The sequence below is a fragment of the Hippopotamus amphibius genome, chromosome 4, assembly GCF_030028045.1.
Source record: "Hippopotamus amphibius kiboko isolate mHipAmp2 chromosome 4, mHipAmp2.hap2, whole genome shotgun sequence".
NCBI classification, from domain to species: Eukaryota; Metazoa; Chordata; class Mammalia; order Artiodactyla; family Hippopotamidae; genus Hippopotamus; species Hippopotamus amphibius.
This window is the reverse complement of record NC_080189.1, coordinates 24,013,201-24,035,575: the sequence shown is the minus strand read 5'-3', so window position 1 is coordinate 24,035,575 and position 22,375 is coordinate 24,013,201. Positions and strand designations below refer to the sequence as shown.

Here is a 22,375-nt window from a genome sequence, read left to right as displayed (position 1 = left end):
ATCACTGAGAAAGCCCCACCGATGAGTACAACGGACACTGGAACTGCTGAAGACTACCGTGGACAAGGGCAACAAGGAACATTCTTGTCCCCCCTCCCCCAAATAACCAAATGCTAAACCCATCACATTCGAACTCCTGCAAGCCAGCGATAAAGAGAAAATATTGAAGGAGGAATCCTTTTTCCTTACTACCAAGGTACCCTTGACTGTAACAGGTCAATTGTAGAACTTTATATTTTAATTATTTGGGCCTTTGTTCATCTTTTTTAATAGACTGTAAGCTCTTCAAAAGTACAGAACTACCTTAATTATTCTGCATCTCTCAAAATTCCCTGGCCATAGAGCTATTTAAACAAGTATATATTATTAAATATGAAGCAAAATGACAAGATACTATCATCTCATAAATCTATAACACCTCTTTGTTTTCCCAAACATGAAGCCCATTCTTTTATTAGGTAGCTGAGATACTTACTGGATTGGAAGTAAGCTATAAGAACAGAATCCATAATGTTTAGAAAGAGAAAGGGCAAGAGAAAACAAGTAAACCAGTTCTTTACAGATAAAGAAAACAAAGGCCCTGAAAGGATGAGACATTTTTCATTCAGAGTCCTCATTTGTAGAACTTTACTTGCCTAACCCAGATGGAGCCTTGGTTTGGTTTTGTTTTAAATATATATTTAGCTTTAGCAATAGGAAGAAGCTCAATACTTTCCTAGCCAAAATCTAAAGATTTGAGAATCTCAGAAAAATTTCAGTGCAGGGAAACTTAAAGTCTCCCCAAAATGGAGTCTTTTCTGACCTTACTTTAAAATACTACCCATTATTTCTAAAATAGGAAAAACTAAAAAGGAGAATAGCAGTTAACCCCAGGCAACTAAACCAAATATAAAATTTGCATCTTCTAATGCTCATTATGTTATCATAGTTTTTTGTTTTTTAACTAAACTAAAATATAGATGGCAGCTATATGTATTTCCCAGGACAATTCTATGAGAAATCAGTCTCAGAAAAATTCCCCTATTGCTCCTTGTGTATATGTGTCAAGTAGAACCAAAGTGAAAAAAGAACCATCTTTTCGTTTCAAGCATCCTTATTTATCTTGATGCTGCCTCACCCACTGGTCAAATGGTGCCTCTCTTTTCAAATATTTATCTTTTGGAACAAGAATAAAATATAAGTATGACCTCTAAAGAAATCTGGGAAACTTGACTATCACAATCTACCAAGTAAACTGACAGTGAAAAATTACCCAGGATGATACTGCCAGTACTATATATGAAGGGGTCATAATTTGTCCCTTTATTTTGAATTCCAGGAGGGTGTAAGAAATGTTGGCATCCAAAAACAAGTAATCCTGTTTTGATCACTGAATCATTAAGAAAATGCAACCAAATCCTGATACCTTAGACACTACAGTACATTGCTCACAGTTCTTCCCCTCTACTAAGCTGCAGAAAGAAAGGAAAAGGGATTCTTTACAAGGAGAGAATAAAGCACTTACACTTCATAGGACTTTCTAGCCACAGATGCCAGGTGCTACCCACTGAAATCCAGGCTTGGACTAAGCTCCACATTTCTGAAAGGACCATCTCAACCGAAGCCTGGGGCTCAGAGTCAGCAGGAGGAAGCTGCAGCTCCCACTAGCAGCACATTTCAAAGAGGCTGCAACAAGAGAACATTTTCCGTTTAAGCAACTAATTCCAATCTTCCATTTCACAAAGCAGTAGCAGAACAGGCCTTTATATCAGTCTTTTGAAAAGATATTTCCATGATCATGTGATGAATATGAAGCAGGCTATGGCCCAGCAATCCTTTCACTAACATACTCTAAGTCTTTCATTATACTTCACAGCAGATCCTAAAAGTACTTGCCCTTTTTCTCTTTAATGGTCATGAATGCTCCAAGACTCACTTCTACACTAACAGTTCTAAAACTGCCGAATCAACAGAAATCACTGAGCAGACCCTTAACAATGCAAGTACACACCAAGATAGGAGCCTAAGGATTCATTAGCTGCCAAGAATCAGAAGCAGATTAGAGCTGCGAGTTAATCCTATACAAAAACTCTTCAAATTAGGCAGAATTACTTAAAATACTTCACAGAAAACAGAAGAGCTCTGGCAAATAGAAAATTAGGTTCTGGAAATACAAATATTTCAATGAGACCTGAAAAGTAAGAATAAATGTGTCAGATTGCTGTACTTTTTAGAAGCATTTCAATTAGTGAATAATACACTGATTAAAGATTTATAGTATACTGGAAGGATGGGGAGGCTAGATAAGGGCACAGTAAAAAGAACTCCTAAAAGACACGGTCAATCAGACAATGCAACATTTTAGACACATGCCCTGTGACAATATGGTATAGTGCTAGAAAATCAGAATTTCCCAAATCAAGAAAAAATCATTTTCATGAGACAGGTAAAGAACAAACTAGTCTTATTAACCTGAAAGAGAGAAAGTAAATTTTTAAGTCAGTCAACTATCTTAAGTTTTTGTATCTAATCCTGTATGAAAATTTTACAAATTTAAGATAAATTGCTAGGTCTGTAACAATTTACTTAAGGTTTTCTTAAACAGCGAGGAGAGAAAATGATATGAATGGATATTAGGAAAAATATAAGCTATAGATCTCAATAGAAAACTATCACTACCTAAAACTGTTATCTTTCAAATAATTTGTTTTGCAAGATGGCCTGAAATAGAGAAACTATGATGAAATGAAACTTAGTTAGCTAATACCTTCACCACAGCAGTGATGAGTAAACAACTCCCAACTCCAAAAGCAGAGTGTAAGTGAAAGATAACCATAAAGCCCCTAGCAAGCTCCCAGAACCACAGAATACCCATGTATGCATAAACAATTTTTCTAGAAGCAAAAAAATCTCATTTATAGAGATAAGTTCAGTCAGTTTACATTTTCACAGCCATACCCATAATAACTGAATTGATAATTAAAAGGGAGATATAATTTCCCTTATGGGAGGGCAGAGATTCCTGGCTAAAAATAATTCTTTAAAACATCATAAGCTATTCAAATTCCAAGAGAAATACACACTCTTCAAGACAATATTGGAAGACTGTCATGCCCATATGTATTACTCTATCTTGATCTCAATGAAAGGAATCAGTAAGACCAAATGACTACAACACTGCACACTGTGGTCTCCTCAGTTTCTGATGAAGTCCCAGTATTTCTGGGACAAGTATTTTCAAACAATCCTGTGTCACAGTGACCTCTGTCAAATAAACTTTGGTTCAAATCCGTAGCTGTTGCTCACACATAATATGGTACTGAGGAATTTTCCAAGATTTTTATTCAACAACTATAAAGAATCCCTATCCAAATTAAAAACCCTTAGTCACCTATGCATGTGAATATTAACCTCCACAATGGCCTTGAAAAAAGCTAAATAAATCTGGATCCACAGACCAATTTGTGTTAGGAGTGACTGAACCATGCATTCCTTGATAATCAATTCACTGTGGGCCTTACTAATTATACTAGGCAGCCCTGCTTGAAAAGTAGAAAATGCCAAGCTTGAAACCATTTCATTTGAAGCAAATGGGTAGCCCATGTGAGGCTTCCTGAAAGCCAAAAATATAGAAAATGGAAATTTTTAATCACCGGTCTCTATTCCTGCCTATCTGAGCAAGTTTTATAACAACTCATATAAACCTGAAGAACGAGAGTACTATCAGACATACTAAGCATACACTAACACCATGCTGAACATTCAAGTTTTTTAACTACAGAAATACGACATGTCTAGCTTAAGGTTTAATAAAAAATACATTATAGTGTTAGAAAACTCGGAATGCTTATGTAAAAACGTACATTTTTAAGACTAGTTCTAAGTATATTCTGCTTTAGGACCATCTGTATAAATGGTATTAACTATGGCTGGGACAGAAATTACAAGTAAACAGTTAATACAGAGAAAACCTGAAAAGAAGAGTGCTATGGGCTTGGGGGGAAAAAAGTAAAAAACATAATGTAAACTCTGTTAACAGAAAATTTCTTACCAAAAGAAAAAAAATACAAATTTCATAATATTTTCATTTTGAGAAGTCTAACCAGAAAGAGGAAAATTAAATCAGTACTTTCAAGGGGTTCTGCATGCCAAACACTACAAAATTATCCCCATTAGCAGGACTGTGAACTTTCAATAAAGAAAAATAAAGTTTCTCTCTGGAACTTCACCTGTATAACTGTAAAACACTCTCTGGTAATATTTCAGCACCAGGGTACAAGCTAGGGAAATACAGGAGAGGTGACCTGAACAAGCTCAAGTTTCAAAGAATTACATTTGTTTTTAAGTTCAACAGAGCTTATGAGAATTCTCTGGTGGTCCGGTGGTTAAGACTTTGTGCTTCCACTGTAGGAGGCACGGGTTCCATCCAGGGTTAGGGAACTAAGGTCTTGTGTGGCGCAGCCAATCCCCCGCTCCTCCCCACCCCACCCCCAAAAAGAACAGAGCTTGAAATTCTTTACAACCTGTAAAATAGTATATCAGTTTCTCAAAAAAAAACACAGAATTACCATATGACCCAGCAATTCCCCTTCTGGTGATATACTCAAAAGAACTGAAAGCAGGGACTCCAACAGATACCTGTACACCCATGCTCATGACAGCATTATTCACAATAACCAAATCACGGAAGCTACCTAAGTGTGCATCAACAGATGCATGGATAAACAAAAATGCGGTACATACATTACTATTCAGCCTTAAAAAGGGATGAAATTCCAACACATTCTACAACATGGATGCACCCTGAGGACACTATGTTAAATGAAACAAGCCAGTCACAAAAGGGCAAATGCTGTATGATTCTACTTCTATGAGGTACCTAGAATAGTCAAGTTCATGGAGACAAAAAGCAGAATGATGGTTGCCAGGGGCTGTGGGGAGAGAGAAATGGGGAGTTAGTTAACTGTGTTTAATGGGTACAGATTCTCATTTTTACAAGATGAAAAAAGTTCTGGAGATGGATAGTGGTGATGGTTGCACAAAAATGTGAATGTACTTAAAGCCACTGAACTGTACACTTAAAAATGGTTAAAGTGGTAAATTTTATGCTATGTGTATTTCACCATAATTTTTAAAAAGGAATGAAACTGACTTACTCTACAACACTGATGAACCTTGAAAACATTACGCTAAGTGAAATGGGCCGGACACAAAAGGACAAATACTGTATCATTCTACTCATAAGGTAACTGGAGTAGTCAAATTCATAGAGGAAGAAAAAGTAGAATGGTGGTTACCAGGGGCTGAAGAGAGGAGGGAATGGAGAATTATTCTTTAACAGGTACCAAGTTTTAGTTTGGGAAGATGAAAAAGTTCTAGAGATGGGTGGTGGTGATGGTTGCACAACATCATGAATGTACTTAATGCCACTGAACTGTACACCTAAGAACGGTTAAAATGGAAATGTAGCAGTGCTCTGATAATTTTATATCCTGTCTCAAACCATCGACTCTGGCCCAAGGCCTGGCAAGATGAGAAATAAATTAATCCAAATACAGATGAATGCCACCAGATAATAGACTATTATGCCAACAGAAATACCATCACAAATTCTTGTTCATAAGCTCCAATAAGAGGACATGAAATGACTATATCTGCACTGTTCAAGACTTGGAATGTGGCAGTACAAATAAGGAATTGGTTTTAACTTTAATTTTAATTAACATATTTAAATAGCCACAATTGCCATCTGGGTAATGGCAATCATATTAGACAATATAGCCAGATGGGTAAACTATTCAGTAGAAAGGTCTTTGGTTTTTATCATTCACTTACATACTCCCATTTTTCAGCAATGCAAAGCATACAATATTCCTATGTTCACTGAACTTACTGACCCCATAGAATTTGTATAGGAACATTTTCTATTTTCTAGAAGGCTTGCCTTTCAAAAACATGTTTATGTTTTAAGAGTCATTTGACTGCAGGATGAGAGCAGAAGCATTAAAATATGTCTAGATTTTCAGGTAAATCACATCAATGCCTGCATTACTAGAGGAAAGCCAAAGACTCTAGGTTTTGGAACTAGGCTAAGGAATCAAGAAAGTCCAAAGAGGAAAATTACTAGGAAAGAAGTCTGAAGCTGATACTCCACGACCCATGACCTTCCTGATATATTTAGAAGAAGACAATTCTCAAGGATATGTGATAAACCAAACACTACAATGCCAACTTAGTCTATCAAAGCATGGTTCGATTCTAGCTGATTTATGCTTTTCTTTCTTTTCATCATTCTTTTTCAGTTTACAGACTGGACTACAAGACTTTTGAGATAACCTCTAACTCACAGATTGTAAAAGTAGTCTCCTTCTTATAATCTAAATTACAAACTTAGAACAAATGAGTAGCACAATTTATTACCCCTATGAAGAAATGGTCTTTCCTTCCATTGGTTTCTACACTGTCTACTAATTTTGGTTACTAGAGGTGCACAAAGCAAACAGAATACTAAGTATTCAGAACAGTCCACTGTTAATAGGCGTCCTTTAAGTTCTGTCTCAAAATAATTTTCTTTCTTTTAAAACACAATGAAGACATCAATGATAGCTGCCAAACACATAAAACAAAACCATGGCTGTAGGTTGTTTCCAAGAATTTTGGTGGAAAAAAGTTTAGAGTAATGAATGTAGATTCTTCAGAAAATGGCTATTTTATACAAATAACAGAAAAAGAGAAAAGATGCTAACTTGTAGCATGGGCTAAACCATGTCCAAATTACATCTTAGTACCAAATCTACTGTCACCAGGGGATCATCATAACTACGCTAAATGACTAAGATTAGTAAAGTATGGGGCTGAGGAAAGCAAGGATAATAATTTTTCAAAAGGTATATTATTCAAACTGGTTTTGAAACAAACCAGGCAAATTCTGTTCCTCACCAATTTCTTTTTTTTTTTGTTAATTTTCTTAGGGACTGTACAGTTTTGGATGCTACTTTATATGGTATAATTTTAGTTACTACATTTTCTGTTTTCAACTAAAGTAGCCCCCCACCCCCACCCCACACCCGAGGCTTGTGGGATCTTAATTCCCCAACCAGGGATCTAACCCAGGGCCTCCTGCAGTGAAAGCACGGGGTCCTAACCACTGGACCACCAGGGAATTCTTTACCAATTTCAAATTGAAAATTAAAACACTATGCTACTACACTAGCATGTTTTGTTACTGCTCTAAAACAGCCTTCTAGTTTAAAATGTCACTTAGTGACCACTTCAAGAAAGGCTTATTGTGTCAAAAAGTTCCTCTCCTTTTCTGTGCTCAAGTAGCTCAAAGTATAAAATGAGGGTACTAAAAACTTATAAAGATTGTTTTTTAAAAAAAGATTGGAAAGACTGAAAACAGAGCATCATAGAAGGCTAAATAATACTGTTTATTTTCAATCACCCATGGATATGTTAGAGAGAGCAAAAATAAACGAAATTCGTAGATAAAGACAAATCTGAGTCATCCAACTGCCCCTCTGGAGGTGCTACAAGCAGCTATGCATTCAAGAACATTTTTAAGAACCTGTGTCAAGCATGTGGATCATTTCTTAATCATTGTTTAGGTCCTTCAACTATGGGTATCAGATTATATAAACAACTAAAAGGATCCTACTGCCTATTGGGGGAGGCAAAACAAATTTTCAAAAAGGTTAAGAAAAAATGATAAATGCAATTGAAGTGCTTTAGGTGTTGGGGCAGGAACAGAAACGAAACGACTCAGCGGAAAAGAATCTGTTAAGACCTTAAGGAGAAAGAATTTAAGCTGGGCTTTGAAAAGATGGGTTAGTTTCATTTGAAGACAGGATTGGGAAAAAATAATAGTAAAAGCACAAAGGTAAGCAAAAACATAAAAAAATCATAAAACTAGATAAAGGCTGCATCCTCTCGCCACAAAAAAACCATTTGCTTACTCTGGCAGATACTACAGTTGTGTGGGAAGGACCCAGTAAAGAGGCAGTTTGAGGATACAAGTGAGACACAGAATAACCAAAAGATCAAGTTCCTGAGAATTCAGAAAATAAGATGTAGAGCACTAAAATCTGACAGGAGAAGCAAGTTCTACCAAATCAGAGGTGAAGGGTCAATGGTATATTGAAAGCAACAAGAATGACAGTCCCTGGGAAAAGACAAGACCTAACAAAGAAAAAGGGCCAGTCAACGGAATAAGGTTTTAATGAAATTCAAGAGCTAAGACTTCTGTATGACACAAACTGAGTGAAACATCTTTTTGCCCTCAGTTTCCTTCCAAAATCAGAGTAAAAAGTTTCCTCCCTGCACCCCCCCCACCAAAAAAAAAAAAAAAAAAAAAAAAAACAGCTGAGGGAACCCACAAAGACTGAGAACAGAAACAAGAATGATATTAACAAAACTGTGGAAACCCTCTAAGCAGGTCTGAGAAAGCTGAAATTTGCCTGGGGGCAGGGAGGGGGATGGGATAAGAATGGGGGAAGCCAAGGGGCAAACTAATTCACTTGCAAAATCCCAGTAAGGCTCAAGAATTAGAAGTACTGATGACAGGCACAGGTGGAAGAGAAAACAAAGGAATGGGTTCCAAATCTGTGTAAGCAGTTTTGTTTCCTAGATGTCTCCTTGACTGTGAGGGGCCAGGCTACTATACTATCCTCCCACTACAGAACACTCAAGGTTTACTTTGGAGGGACTGAAGTAGAGAACCTCTGGACTCTTAGACAACAGACTCACCTAAGGACAGGAGTAGCATACTGAAAACAGATTAAATACATTAAAGTTACATACTTAGTGGTGAGATTCATCCTCCAGTTCATTATTCTACCTGCCACCAGCAGCCTAGTTTATAACCTCCAGGCAGAAGACTAGAGAACTCTCAGGGTAAAAGTGGTCAAAGTAAAAAGACCAACAAAGACAATGAGAAGAGGTGAAGCTTCCCTTCTCAGTTACCTGTCAAATGAGGGAGTAATCCAAGAAAAGATCATGGGATCCAGGATTCAGTGCATCCAATACAAGAAAGAGAAGTGAATTCCCTAGGATAGTGAGATCCCAGGACAATAATTATGCAACAGACCTGGAGAACAACCAGGCCAGATTGGAGCAGGGAAATAGAGGGCTCTCCAGAGAGGTTTCTTCCCACCAAAAAAAGGAAACAGGTTACCGGTAGTGTGAACACACTAAGAGGATATTCGTACCTACTAACAGAGAGTTTGGGATGAATTACTGTAGATATATAGAAAATAAAGTAAATGTGAAAAAAAGAAAAAGATAATGATTACCACCAGAAAAAACGTTGCATAAAAAAGAAAGTATCACGGTATATATGTTTCATCAGTCACAATGTGTAATGATTTAACCAAAAATGTAGTATACTATGTTAGAGTGATAGGGTGTGAGGAAGTAGAGGGACCCTAAATGCTCATTTTCATAGGAGAAAGTCTATACATAACTGCTCTTTTTTCATCCTAAATTTTGTAAAACTATTTTCACTTGATAACTTTAGAAAGTTTTTAAAGTGTGGTTTAAATTTTTAAAATTTTAACAATAATAACTTATTAAACTAACAATAATAAATTAACTTTCAAATTTTGATTAAAATTATACAATATTTCAAAAAAGTAAAAACTATTTTAAGACATTACTTCAGATTCTTAAGCCAGCAAACTAAAAAAATTTCAATGGGTTGTGGGATCAGCGCTCAATGTGTGAGTGATCTGGGGGTAACTTTTTAACAATGACAAGATCCAAGATGTGGCTGTGTGACCAGGTGGCTTAGGAAAAAGTAAAGGAATTAAGAAGCCAAAGTGTTCGCTGAATTGTCAATCCTGATGCTGAAGTTGCCTAAAAATGATGATGTGTGACTGTGCTATTTTCCAGGTCCATGTTTCCATTCTTCTCTACCATGTTTTCTGCCCCAGTATGCTGACCTCTATAGAACAGATCAACAGCTTCCTGAGTCCCCTAGCTTAAGGTTGGGTTTGCCCAATGGGGAATCCCAGGCGGAAGTTAGAAGAATAAGGTGTGGATATTTATTCCTCCAGCTTCCTCCCTGCAAAATCACCTCATGCTGGCTACGTCCCTTCAACTGAAAACCACCACTCCTCTCAAGGCAGACAACTCCACACTTCTGTTGAGAGTCCAAGAAGTAACCACTCCTCTTATCTCTTCTGGTTTAGGGCTATTAACAGTTTGGCTACAGGTTACTACACTACCTTTTGTGGTACCACATTATATCTGCATCTTTATAAACAGCACCTTTATAAAAACAAACCCTCCTCAAATTAGCCTATTTCAACTGTGCCATCTGTTCCCGTTGCGACCCAACTGTAAATAGTGATGATAATGGCGATGGTGATGAAGTAAGGCTGTAACAGAGACTAGCGGAAAGTAAGCGACTAATACTTAAATAACAATTACAAACATATTTTGAGTTCTAGGTTTCAAGAACTTTGTTAAGCTCTTTGTAGGTATTAATTCATCTAAACATCACAAATATCCTGTGGCAAAGATTTTTTTTGTCTGGTTCATTTCCATATACCAACACTTAGCAGTTATGGTACATGGTAAACACTCAAATACTGATTTAAAATACCTACAATAAGCTGATTTAGTAGGGAAGAGCTGACTTTTGGTGTGGTGTAGCATTTCTCCTATTTTTACTTTTAAAACTTTAAGATCAGGGACATGTGGGTCCCCAGATCACAAAAACTAAACACTAAGTAAGACCACATATGAGTGATTTTCTTGTATAGCCTACAGTGAGTCTTATTCCTTTCTCTTCCCACGAGGTCATCCAGGACTTGGGTTCCCGATTTTTTTAAGTGTAATATTCAAAGTTGCAAATGTTTAAATACTTATTATGCACTCACAGCCTAGGAGATGATTCAAAAGAGCAGAGCATCTTTAAGTACTAGTTATGAGTTTTAAAAAAAAAGTGGAAGAGGAGAGGGCAAATTTTAAAATATGCTTAGGCGTATAAAATGCAAAAATAAGAAAGGTAAAGTCCTCAAGATCACCAAGTATGCATAGCCACAAAGAATCAAAGCACAGCACGGATAAGTAGAGATATTAGAGGCGAAAGCATAATACACGTCATTCAAAGAATGCACAAATACAATAGGTATAATAGATTGCAATTAACCCCCTCATTGGATGCTGACACAATTATTTGTAATAATCAAGGCAGCTATGATACCCATATCTTATAAAGAAGCTAAAAATCTGGGGAAGGCAAGGTTAGAAAACCAAAATGCAGTAAAATGAGAACTGCAAAGATTTTCTGAAACCAGAACTGATTTTTCTTTCCTTTGTATTATGTTGCACCCCAAAACACGGGAAAAACTCACGTGTATAAGGATCTAGAAACCTCAGAAGTTTCGAGAATAATGTACTCAAACTAGAGTGCAAAGCAACAAGGAACAGTGAGAGGTAAGGCTATGACTGGGAAGGAACTGACGGACATAACACCTGGACACCGAAGAGAGACGGATAAAGCATCCTTAAGTGGAGGATGGAGAAAGACTGGGATTGGATCTGAAGACAGACAAAACGGAAAAGCAAGGCCTAAGAAGCTAGCAGTAGCAAGGGTAAAACTTAGAGGACCAGATGGAAGCCACGAGCAAGAAGTATAGGGATCTACAAATCAGATTCTACGGGGTGGGGAAAGGGCCACTTCGCGACCGACCAGCGGCAACTTGTTTCCGAAAAGCGGCGTAGATGCAGCTTCGCAGCCCCACCCCGAGGCAGCAGCTCCTCCCCAAGGAGGACCTCACGAGGCCAACCGCCCGGCCGGCTCGAGCCTAGGTCCCACCCCACCCTTGCCCCGCGGCGCAGAACGGCCTCTCTCGGCCCCTCACCGAACGCTGCAGCTCCCCAAGCCAAAACGAGGCGCGCTCCTTTCCGCTGGGATCTGGGTCGTGGTAGAGCGCCTGCACAGCCTGGTACACGAGCTGCAATGTCGGCTTTGCCCCTTCCATGGTAGTAGTGGTTGTGGCGGCAGCGACGGGCTCTGGCTCTTCTCCCGAGGCTTCTCCGATTGCTCCGCCTTCGCGCTTCCTCACTGTGTCGGCCACAGCCGCTCCCTGACTGGCGCCATCTCCTCTTTGGCCGTTACCAGGGCAGAGAGGTTCCCCGTGGAAGTTACCCCCTCGGAAACAAGAGGTTAGACCGTATTCAAGTTCCTGGTTGTTTTTCCGATTTTCCCACTAGACTCCAGACTTCTGAGTCCAGACGCCAGTGTTCGCCTCTTGGCCCGCTGACTTGTCCTCAGAGAGCTGTCCCGGCACCACACAGACCACGCAGCATACCTCAAGCAGCGTTTACCCGGGCCGGAAGCGGCAGCACCGAAACCTTTGGCACACTTCCGCCTGGTGCAGTGCAAATGGCCTCCTTCCCGGCACGCCTCCTCTTGTCTCCCCGCCCCCTCCCGGAAGTGACCGTACCGGGCGAGGAACCGGGAAGAAGTGATTCTCCACGTTTCTTGCGTTGGACTGGAGCTCTGGGACCTTCGTGACTCCCACATCTGTGCAGCTCTCCTCTCCTTGGCAATGGATCTGAGGTCGTACCTCCGCCTCCCGACTTCTCCATCCCTCTCCAGGGAATCCTTTCGGAACTCCGTGGACAAAGCGCATCCATTCAACCATCTGTGGAGTGTCCACTGTACTGAAAATCCAAAGATGATTTAAGACAGGATTTGTATGCTGACTCTAATGGAGGAGACAGACGTAATCAAATAACTATTGTGCAAATCTGAAAAATGTGCCACGTTGAAATAAATACAAAATGTCTAGTGTCCCCTTTCCACTAAGTTCTTACACTCAAAAAGGTATTTCATTCTGTTGCTCAAGACACTCCGACTCCAGAGTATTTGCACAAACACATGGAATTGTGTTTTCGTGTATGCCTTTCTTTCCGAATCAAACATAAGTGGTGTAACAATTCTCAATCCACAAAAGAAAATAGAAATCTTGGAATCTGTACTGTGGAGAAAATTTCCAAACACTGCTGTTTCTCCTTTGCCATAATAAATAACTGCCACCATTTGGTGAATTTTTGCAATGTGTAAAGTCTTATTTAATCCTTTTAACAATTATACAAACTAAATCCCCATTTTAAGGAATAAGAGATAGGTAATGTAATCTGCCCAAGGTTACAAATTTCTTAAATGAAAATTAGGATTTGAATCCAAATGAGTTTAGCTCCAAATCCTGTTAAATTTTACAGTCCCTACCATTCTGCGTACTAGTTTATTTCTGAATTGTTATTGTCAAGGGATTTTTAACTACCAACATCACAATGAAAACAGTGTTACTGTACGTAGTTGATATAATTTCTGACAAAAAGAAAGAAATTTGATATTTTGATTACCTAATTCATCCATTCATTAAAAATTTAGTAAGACCACCTTGGTCTCTGCCCTCATGGAGTTTACAGTCCAAATGCAAAGAAAGACAGGTAAGTCAATACAATTTAAAAGGTCTATGAATATCCACAAGTAAAAAAATGATGTTGGATCTACCTTGCACCATATACAATGTGCGTATGTAAGAGCTAAAACTATGAAACTCTTAAAAGAAAACAGGATTATATCTTCATGACCTTGGATTAGACTATGGTTTCTTAGATATGGCACCAAAAGCACAATTATCAAAAGGAAAAATAGATAAATTGGACTTCTTCAAAACTAAAAACGTGTGTGTCAAAGAACACTATAAAGAAAGTGAAATGACAACCCACAAAATGAGAGGAAAATGTTTGTAAATCAAATATCTGATAAAGGATCTGCATCCAGAATATATAAAGAACTCTTACAATTCAGCAATGAAAAGACAAGATAGGGGTTGGTCGCTTGAAAGACTAATTATGTGATTAGAGGGTTGCAACTCTGGGCCAGATTGAGTGTAATCACTTAACACTGATATAATCATCTGTGCCTGGTAATGAAACCCAGATCAAAACTCTGGACTTTGAAGTTCAGTAGAGATTTCTGGTTGATGAACACGTTGATATGCCAGAAGGATGACATACCCTGACTCCACCAAGTGAGGGTATGGGAGTTCTGTCATCTTCCAGACCTTGCCCTATGTATAGCCTTTTAAATAAAACTTTAATTATAAGTATAGCACTTAGATGCCTGGAGACATAAATAATCCAGGCACAGCAATAGAAGTTTGGTGAGCTTGGGGAATGGGATCTGTTTAGTGTCATGTGAAGAGAAACAAGATTGGGAGAGGAGGGCAGAGCCCAGGCTAGAAAGGGTCTTGGAGACTAGCCCAGGGAGTTTGGAATTTCTCCTTTAAGCTTTTTTTCTTCAAACGGCAGATCATAACCCATTACTGATTCATAAAAGCAGCTCGATGGGTTGCAACAAGCATTTAAAAAATAATAGAAGAGAAGACAAAATATCAGAGTGCTTCTCATGAGTGAAAAAAGCACTGCTTCAGCTATACAAGTGTCTGTGTGCACATGTACGTACAGGTGTGCATGCATCCTAGAAACAGCTACACTTGGAACATAATGAGTTTGAATCAGGGGTGATGTGACATCTAAATTCCCATCCCTCTACCTCCTTTCTCCAAAACATTTCTTCTGAGAATCACCCCCCTCTTTCAGAGTTCTTCCGGGGGCAGGGGCTCCATCTGAATCATCTCTGGAACCTCAAGAAAGGCACACGGGAATCCAACTGTCTTGCATCAAATCTGCCTGGACTGTGTGACTTTAGGCAGATGCTTTAACCTTCCTCTGAGTCTGTGTGCTCATTTCTAACATAGGATCAACATAGACTCACCTTGCAGGCACTTTAAGTGGTTGAATGAGTGCATGCGTAAGTGGTGTTATGGATTGAACTGTGTCAAGAAGAGACGCTAAAGTCCGAACCCCAAGCACCTCAGAATGTGATCTTTTTTGGAAAAAGAATCACTGAATATATAATTAGTTGAGATGAAGTCATTCTGAAGTATGACTGGTATCCTTATAAAACAATGGCCAAGTGAAGAGAGGCAAACACAGGGAGGACACCATGTGATGACAAAGGCAGAGTTTGGAATTACACAGCTGCAAGCCAAGCAACCCCAAAGACTGCTGCAAACCACCAGAAGCTGAGGCAAGGAGGGATTCCCCTAGAGGTTTCAGAGGGAACATGGCCCCGCTGACACCCTGATTTTGGATCTAGCTTGCAGAGCTGTAAGACAATACATTTCTGTTCGTGTAAGCCACCCAGCTTGTGATACTTTGGTATGGCAGTCCTAGGAAACTCATCGAAGGGGCTCAACACAGTGCCTGGCATATAGCAGGCACTCAACACACGCTAATGCTGTTGTTGTTATTGCAAGAACAGGTGTCTAGGGATTCTTAGTTTGGCAGGAGATGGTGGTGACAAACAAGCTACTTGGAAACATCACCACTCTCATCCTCCCATTCCTGCAGCCATTGAGTTTTTAAATGCATCTTTATTGGAATATAAAAAAAAAATAAGTGTAGCACTTAACTGAGTTCTGTGAGTTATTCTAGCAGATTATCAAACCTGTGGGGGCAGTGAGAACCCCTGAATTTGTAGCCAGTTGGTCAGTAGTGCACTTGGCCTGGGGACCCCTGAAGTAAGGCTGACATCTGAAATGAGGGCAGTCTTGAGAAGGACTGAGCCCTTAAGCCTGTGGAGTCTGATACTAACTCCAGGTAGTGTCAGAATTGACTTGCCCTTCACCCCATTGGAGTAGAAGCAGAACAGGTAAGATGTTCATGAAATCTGTAATTTAGTTTAACAGACATAAGCCCTTCCCCTCCAAAAGAGAGGAAGCAAATATGTTAACAATTATTAAATACAGGGGATAGGTAATTGAGGTCACTATAGCCTTCTCTCTACTTCTCTGTTTCAAATTTCCCAAATTAAAAAAAAAAAAGTTGAAACTGGAAAAAAGGTATGCTAATTTTTATGTATTGACATAAAAAGATGTCAGAAAATATTGGAAGAGGAAAGGTTATGTATGACTCAGCATGTGAAAATACTCATTAAGAGGAAATTATATCTATGTTTCTACATAGGGAGAGAGTTGTCTGGAAGGATTTTCAACAAAATGTTAACAAAGGTTATTTCCAGTGATGGGATTCTGAGTGGTTTCTACTTTCTCTTTTTGTCTATGTTTCTCCACAGCATTTATCACCACTTGACATGTTCCATATTTTTATTATGTTGTGGCTTAACTCCCCCCATCAACATGCAGGCTATACATCAGTGCCGTATCCCCAGTGCTTTGAATGGTGCCTGGCATATGGCAGGCCCACAATAAATATTTGTTAAATGCATTAATAATGTTTCTATGATTTGAATTTTTCTTTATGATGATTATTTTCGCTTTAACAAATACATTTCTATCACAAACAACACAGCTTTTTTTTCGAAACAGTGACACGATACACTCGAAGTCATGATCATCAGGAGCCAGTGCTGACTGAGTTTTGGTGGCTGTTTGCCCAAAGGCTGCAGAGCACGGACCTCTCCTGGACCAACTTCACCCCATAGGGCACGTATCCTGTACCATATTCCTCCATCTGCACAACCTGAGACAGCCATAAACCCAACACGGAATAAACCTCTTCAGTTAAACCCACATTCGGGGCTCACGTGCTCAGGACATCACCTGCCTTTGTCTGGTTCTCCAGCTCAGAACTGCCCTCAGTCGTGGCCAGCTTTTCCCACAATTTCACTTGCAAAGCAAATTCACACTGGTGAGAAGGGCTGGGAGAGGAGGATGGGAAATAGAGATCCTGAATTTCTACGGACTAAGGAGGGCACAAATTCACTGTCCACAGTCAAAAGGAGCCTTGTTTAAAGGTGGATGCTCTGAGGGACAGTTCTGATATACCAGAGTGGGAAAACACTGAGTAGGTTTGAATTTTTCTGAACATTAACAAAGTGAAGTTGATTTCAGAAAGAAAAAAAAAACACTGTACAGAGAATCCAGGGGCGATGGTAGAGGGAAAACATGCACAGTTCAGTAAAGGTCCACCAAGCTGCCCCTGATTCCTTCTCCTTAATCCCTCACAAAGTCTTCCTTTCCCTGTTGAACTCTTCTCTTTGGAAGCCAGACATAGAGGAGGGGAAAAGTAGCTTTCTCCCAACAAGACTAATTTTTATAAGTCATATTACATCCACAGTTTATTGACTTTTAGTCCAGTTTTACTTCAGGGTTTTAAGCAGTACATTGGGGCTGGTATGATATGGGTCAAACTGTCATCCAACCAGGCTGACAGAAGATTACACTTCCCTCACAAATGCCAGAAGGCTCCACTTGGCTGTAGGTAGAAAATAAATAACTCTCTCTTGCAGAAAGAGGGCTGTCCTAAAAATTAGATCCCCTGGTGCCCGTCCTAGCACCACCTCTTTCTAACCATGTGACCCTAGCCAAGTAACTACCTTCATAAGCTGGATTGCCCTGCCAAAAGGAACATGATACCCACCCATCCAACACACAGGGAGGACCAAGTAAGATCACGTGAAAGTGCCTTGGAATTGGCTCATTGTAAACAACTATAAAGTAATTACCATTTTACAAAAATATGGAGTCAAACTGTCACTTCTGCTCTTATTGAGATACTGAGAAATCACAAATTTTTCCCCCAAACCAACAGGCTTTTCAAATCCAGGGGGAACAGTGTATTTAATGAGCTACCTAGGCAGTAAACAAGCCAAAGGCTTGGCTACTCCACCAGCCAAGTACCAGTAAACACTGTCACACCTGTCACACTGCTCACATCTCCCTGCTTCCTGGGGACAAAGTGCTTACCAGCTGGCTCTTGCTTCTGGAAGAATTTAGATATTTGGATCCATTTATGACTCTCACCTTCCCTGCCACTCTGCTTAGTAGGCACTGAGCATACACCTGCTCTGGTTCCATGCTGCTGGATCCAGACTCCAGGGCCTCTTTCCATGAACACACCCAACACCCTCATCATGGTCCCCCAGCCTTCTAAATCTCTCTACAGCCTCAGACATCGCAACTTCCCTCTTCCCCCAGTGCCCCAATACTCAACCTTCCAAGACTTCAACTTCCGTGGCTCATGCCTCCCTGATGTCACTCTGATTCTCAACGGTGCCTATACCCAGCTGCACATTTCACATCACCGGTGGGGGAGGGGTCCTTTAAACAGCACCAGTGCCTGGGTACCTCCCTAGACCAGTTAAATCAGAAACCCTGGGGCTAGGTCTGGGCCTCCAATCTTGGTACCTGAAAGCTCCAGGTGATTCTAATGTGCACCTAGGTTGCTGGCTGTGCCTTCATTTTGTCACAGAAGGGTTTCTCAGCGGGAGAGCTACGGGCATTTGGGGCAGGACGATTGTTCCTGTGCAAGTCTGTCTCAGCATTGTGGCGCGTCAGTGGTACAACCCAGTCACGGCGACAACCAAAAATGCACCAACCTCTCCAAATGCCCCCACTTGGGAATCTCACCAACTCCTTTTCCTTTTGTTGCCCTCTCCCCCACCCCCCCAAAGTGTAAGCCCTTCTGTTTCCACCCCGCCCTTCAATTCTCAGGTGACCAGTTGCTCTAGTTTGCTCAGCACCCAGGGGTTTCCCAGGACATGAGGCTTTCAGTGCTAAAACTAGGAAAGTCCCAGGCAAACCACAATGGTTAGTCACCCTAGATGTTCTTCTCTTGCCTCCCATGAGAGATACCCATTGCTTTTTCTGCCTCCCTCACCTCTTTTCTGAGAGCTGGCCCTTCCCACCCCCAACTTTCCTCCATTCAAGGATGACCCTGGAAACAACCTTGAAGAGGTTGCTGACACAAACTGGGCCACCTGAGTTCCTCCCCTAGAACTTGCAATTGAAACTGGATGCTAGTCTCAATTTGGCGAGTGCTCCAAAAGAAATTTAAATTTGGAAATTGTTGGTGGCCATTTCCTACCATGAAGACTACGGTGAGGTGTGAGGGAGGGTGGGCAGTGCGGAAAATCTGTCTGTAGCAACAGAGGGAGCATGTTGCTACACAGGGAGATGAAACACGTGCAGAGGTGAGGCAGAGGCTTCCTGGCTTCCCAACGGTGCTCAAGTGATTCTCACACTTGAGCCTGCATCAGCACCCATCATGTGGAGGGGTCCTTAAAACGCTGTTTTCTGGGCCCCACCTGCAGAGTTTGTGATTCAGTAGCTCTGCATGTGGCCCAAGGGGCTGCGGTTCTAAGGCTCTCCCAGGTGGTGTCCATGCTGCAAATTAGATTATGTGAGGACCCCTCCTCTGGGCCAGAGTTCCAGGGTCTTTGAGGGCCCAGCAGGCTCAGCCCCAGCGTAAGGTTACATGAGTTTGTATCTTTCTAATAAATCCACCCCCCATCGTTTTTTTCTTAAACAGCTTTATGGAGATATAATTCATGTAGAGTATAATTCACCCAAAGGGTCCATTTCAATGATTTTTAGTAGATTCACAGGTATGTACAGCTATCACCAATTTTAGGACAATTTTCATCACCTCAAAAGAAACCCCATCCGCTTTCATTATCACTCCTCTCCCCATGCCCTCCTCTCTCCACCCCAGCCCTAAGCAACCACGAATCTATGTTCTCTACACATAGATTTCCCTATTGTGTGCGTTTCATATGAATGGAATTATATACTAGGTAGCCTTCTCTAACTGACTTCTTTCACTTGGCGTGATGTTTTCAAGATTTATCTACACTATAGAATGGATCAATACTTCATTGCTATTCAGACCCTTTGCTCATTTTAAATTGGGTTATCTTTTTTATTATTGAGTTATAACAGTTCTTTATATGTACTAGATACAAGTCTCTTATCCAATATGATTTGCAAATATTTTCTCCCATTCTGTAGGTTGCCTTTTTACTTTCTTGATGGTGTGTGCTAAATGCCCTCTCGAAATTCCTATGTTGAAATCGTAAAGCCCAATGTGGTGGTATTAGGATATGGGGCCATTGGGAGGTGCTTAGGTCATGAGAGTGGAACCGTCATGAGTGAATTATGCTGTTATAAAAGAGACCCCCATAGAGTTCCCTAGTCCCTTCTGCCATGTGAGGACACAATGGGAAGTCTGCAACCCAGAGAAGGGCCCTCTCCCAACCATGCTGGCACCCTGATCTCAGATTTCCAGCCTCCAGAACAGGGAGAAACAAATTTCTGTTGTTTATAAGCTGCTTAGTCTGTGGTATTTTGTTATAGCAGCCCGAACGAAGTGTCCTTTGAAGCACACAATTTGTAAATTTCAATAAAGTCCAATTTATCTATTTGTTATTTTTGCTTCTCATGCCTTTGGTGTCATTTCTAGGAATCCTTTGCCAAATCCAAGGTCATGAAGATTTACCCCTATGTTCTCTTCTAAGCGTTTTATAGTTTTATATCTTATATCCTGTATGATCAGGCCACCCAAGATGGCTGTTCTCTTGCTCTCTGTACATCCCCTGCTAGACCACTCCCTGCCTCACCTACACCTTCCCTCTTAATCATAGAGCCTAATCAGTAAATACCTATGTACTTGCTCTTGTCCCCAACTAGTGATTGTTCTAATCTTTAGATCAGAACTATCTCCGCTATGAGAGTTTATCAAAACGGCAGTGAGGGGGCTCGCCCCTCTGCTGGTTTCCTGGCAACAGATGAGCCAACCCGACATTAATTCCCCCTGTAATTGGTAACTTCCCTCTTCCCCGGTAGTGAAAACCACTACCATGTCCTGCAAGCCATTTGCTGCACATGGTGGGGTGTCACTCCAGGACCTTGCTTCAGACATGTTAGCTCCCCACTCCATTAAACCCTTGATCTCTCTGTCACTGACTCCTAGCTCTTTCTTCAGTCTTGAAGCTTGGCAAGTACAGGGCTTGCAGGCCTGAGAGGTACAGCCCAACACATCCATTTTTTAGTTAATTTCCGTATGTGGTGTTAGAACTTCGTTCTTTTGCGTGTGAATATATACTTTTTCCAGCACCATTTGTTGAAAAGATGATTCTTTCTCTATTAAATGGTCTTGGCACCCTTGTTGAAAATCAGTTGCCCATAGGACGTCCCTGGTGGTGCACTGGTTAAGAATTCGCCTGCCAATGCAGGGGACACGGGTTCAGTCCCCGGGTCGAGAAGATCCCACATGCCACGGAGCAACTAAGCCAGTGCGCCACAACAACTGAGCCAGAGACGCCACCGCGATGAGAAGCCCGTGCACCACAACAAAGAGTAGCCCCCACTCTCCACAACTAGGAAAAGCCCACACCCAGCAACAAAGGTTGCATGCAGCCGGAAAAAAAAGAAAATCAGTAGCCCATAGAAGTATGGGTTTATTTCTGGACTCTCAGTTCTATTCCTTGGATCTATATGTCTATCCTTGTGCCAGTACCACACTGTCTTGATTATCATTGTCTTGTTTTATTTATTTATTTATTTGCCATGCTGTGCAGCTTGCAGGATCTTAGTTCCCAGACCAGGGATTGAACTTGCACCCTTGGCAGTGAAAGTGAAGAGTCTAACCACTGGACCACCAGAGAATTCCCACCATTGCCTTATTTTATTTTATTTTATTTTATTTTAATTAATTAATTTATTTATTTATTTATTTATTTTTGGCTGTGTTGGGTCTTTGTCACTGCATGCAGGGTTTCTCTGGTTGTGGTGAGTGGGGGCTACTCTTCTTTGCAGTGCGCGGGCTCCTCATTGCAGTGGCTTCTCTTGTTGTGGAGCACAGGCTTTAGGTGTGTGAGCTTCAGTAGTTGTGGCACACAGGCTCAGTAGTTGTGGCTCATAGGCTATAGAGTGCAGGCTCAGTGGTTGTGGTGCACCGGCTTAGTTGCTCCATGGCATGTGGTATCTTCCCAAAGCAGGGATCGAATCCATGTCCCCTGCATTGGTAGGCAGATTCTTAACCACTACACCACTAGAGAAGTCCCAATTGCCTTATTTTAAATTTTGAAATTGGGAAGTGTGAGTTCTCCTACTTTCTTCTTCTTTTTTAAGATTGTTTTTGCTATTCTGGGTACCTTAAAATTCAGTATAAATTTTAGAAACAGCTTATCCATTTCTACAAAGAAGTCAGTTGGGACACTATAGAGATTACATGGATTCAGTAGATCAGTTCGAGGAGTATTGCCGTTGTAACAATGCTAACTTCCAATCCATGAACATGGGATGTTTTTCCAATTATTTAGATCTTTAATTTCTCTCAACAGTGTTTGTAGTTTTCAGAGTGTAAGTTTTGCACTACTTTTGTTAAGTTTATTCCTATTCTTATAAATAAAATTGTTTTTTAATTTTATTTTTGGATTGTTCACTGTAAGTAATTAGAAATACAGTTGATTTTGTATATTGATCTTGTATCCTGCAAACTTGCTAAATTCATTTATTAGTTCTAATAATTTTTTAGTGTTTTTTTTAGGATTTTCTACATACAAGATTAT

At 40.4% G+C, this 22,375-nt stretch overlaps 1 protein-coding gene across 4 annotated transcripts in view; it reads right to left on the bottom strand.

Annotated features, from left to right (window-relative positions):
- The window catches only part of TNPO3 (transportin 3), an 83,150-nt gene extending 70,804 nt beyond the window's left edge, over window positions 1–12,346 (bottom strand). For 2 of the 4 annotated variants that reach the window (XM_057731257.1, XM_057731256.1), the window contains exon 1: window positions 11,847–12,346. In XM_057731257.1, the coding sequence (XP_057587240.1) occupies window positions 11,847–11,966 (120 nt within the window). In that variant the 5' untranslated portion in view covers window positions 11,967–12,346. Of the gene's footprint in view, window positions 1–1,504; window positions 1,666–11,846 lie in introns of all 4 variants that reach the window. The other 2 variants (XM_057731258.1, XM_057731255.1) reach the window with 2 other exon arrangements.
- Window positions 12,347–22,375: the final 10,029 nt, after the last annotated feature.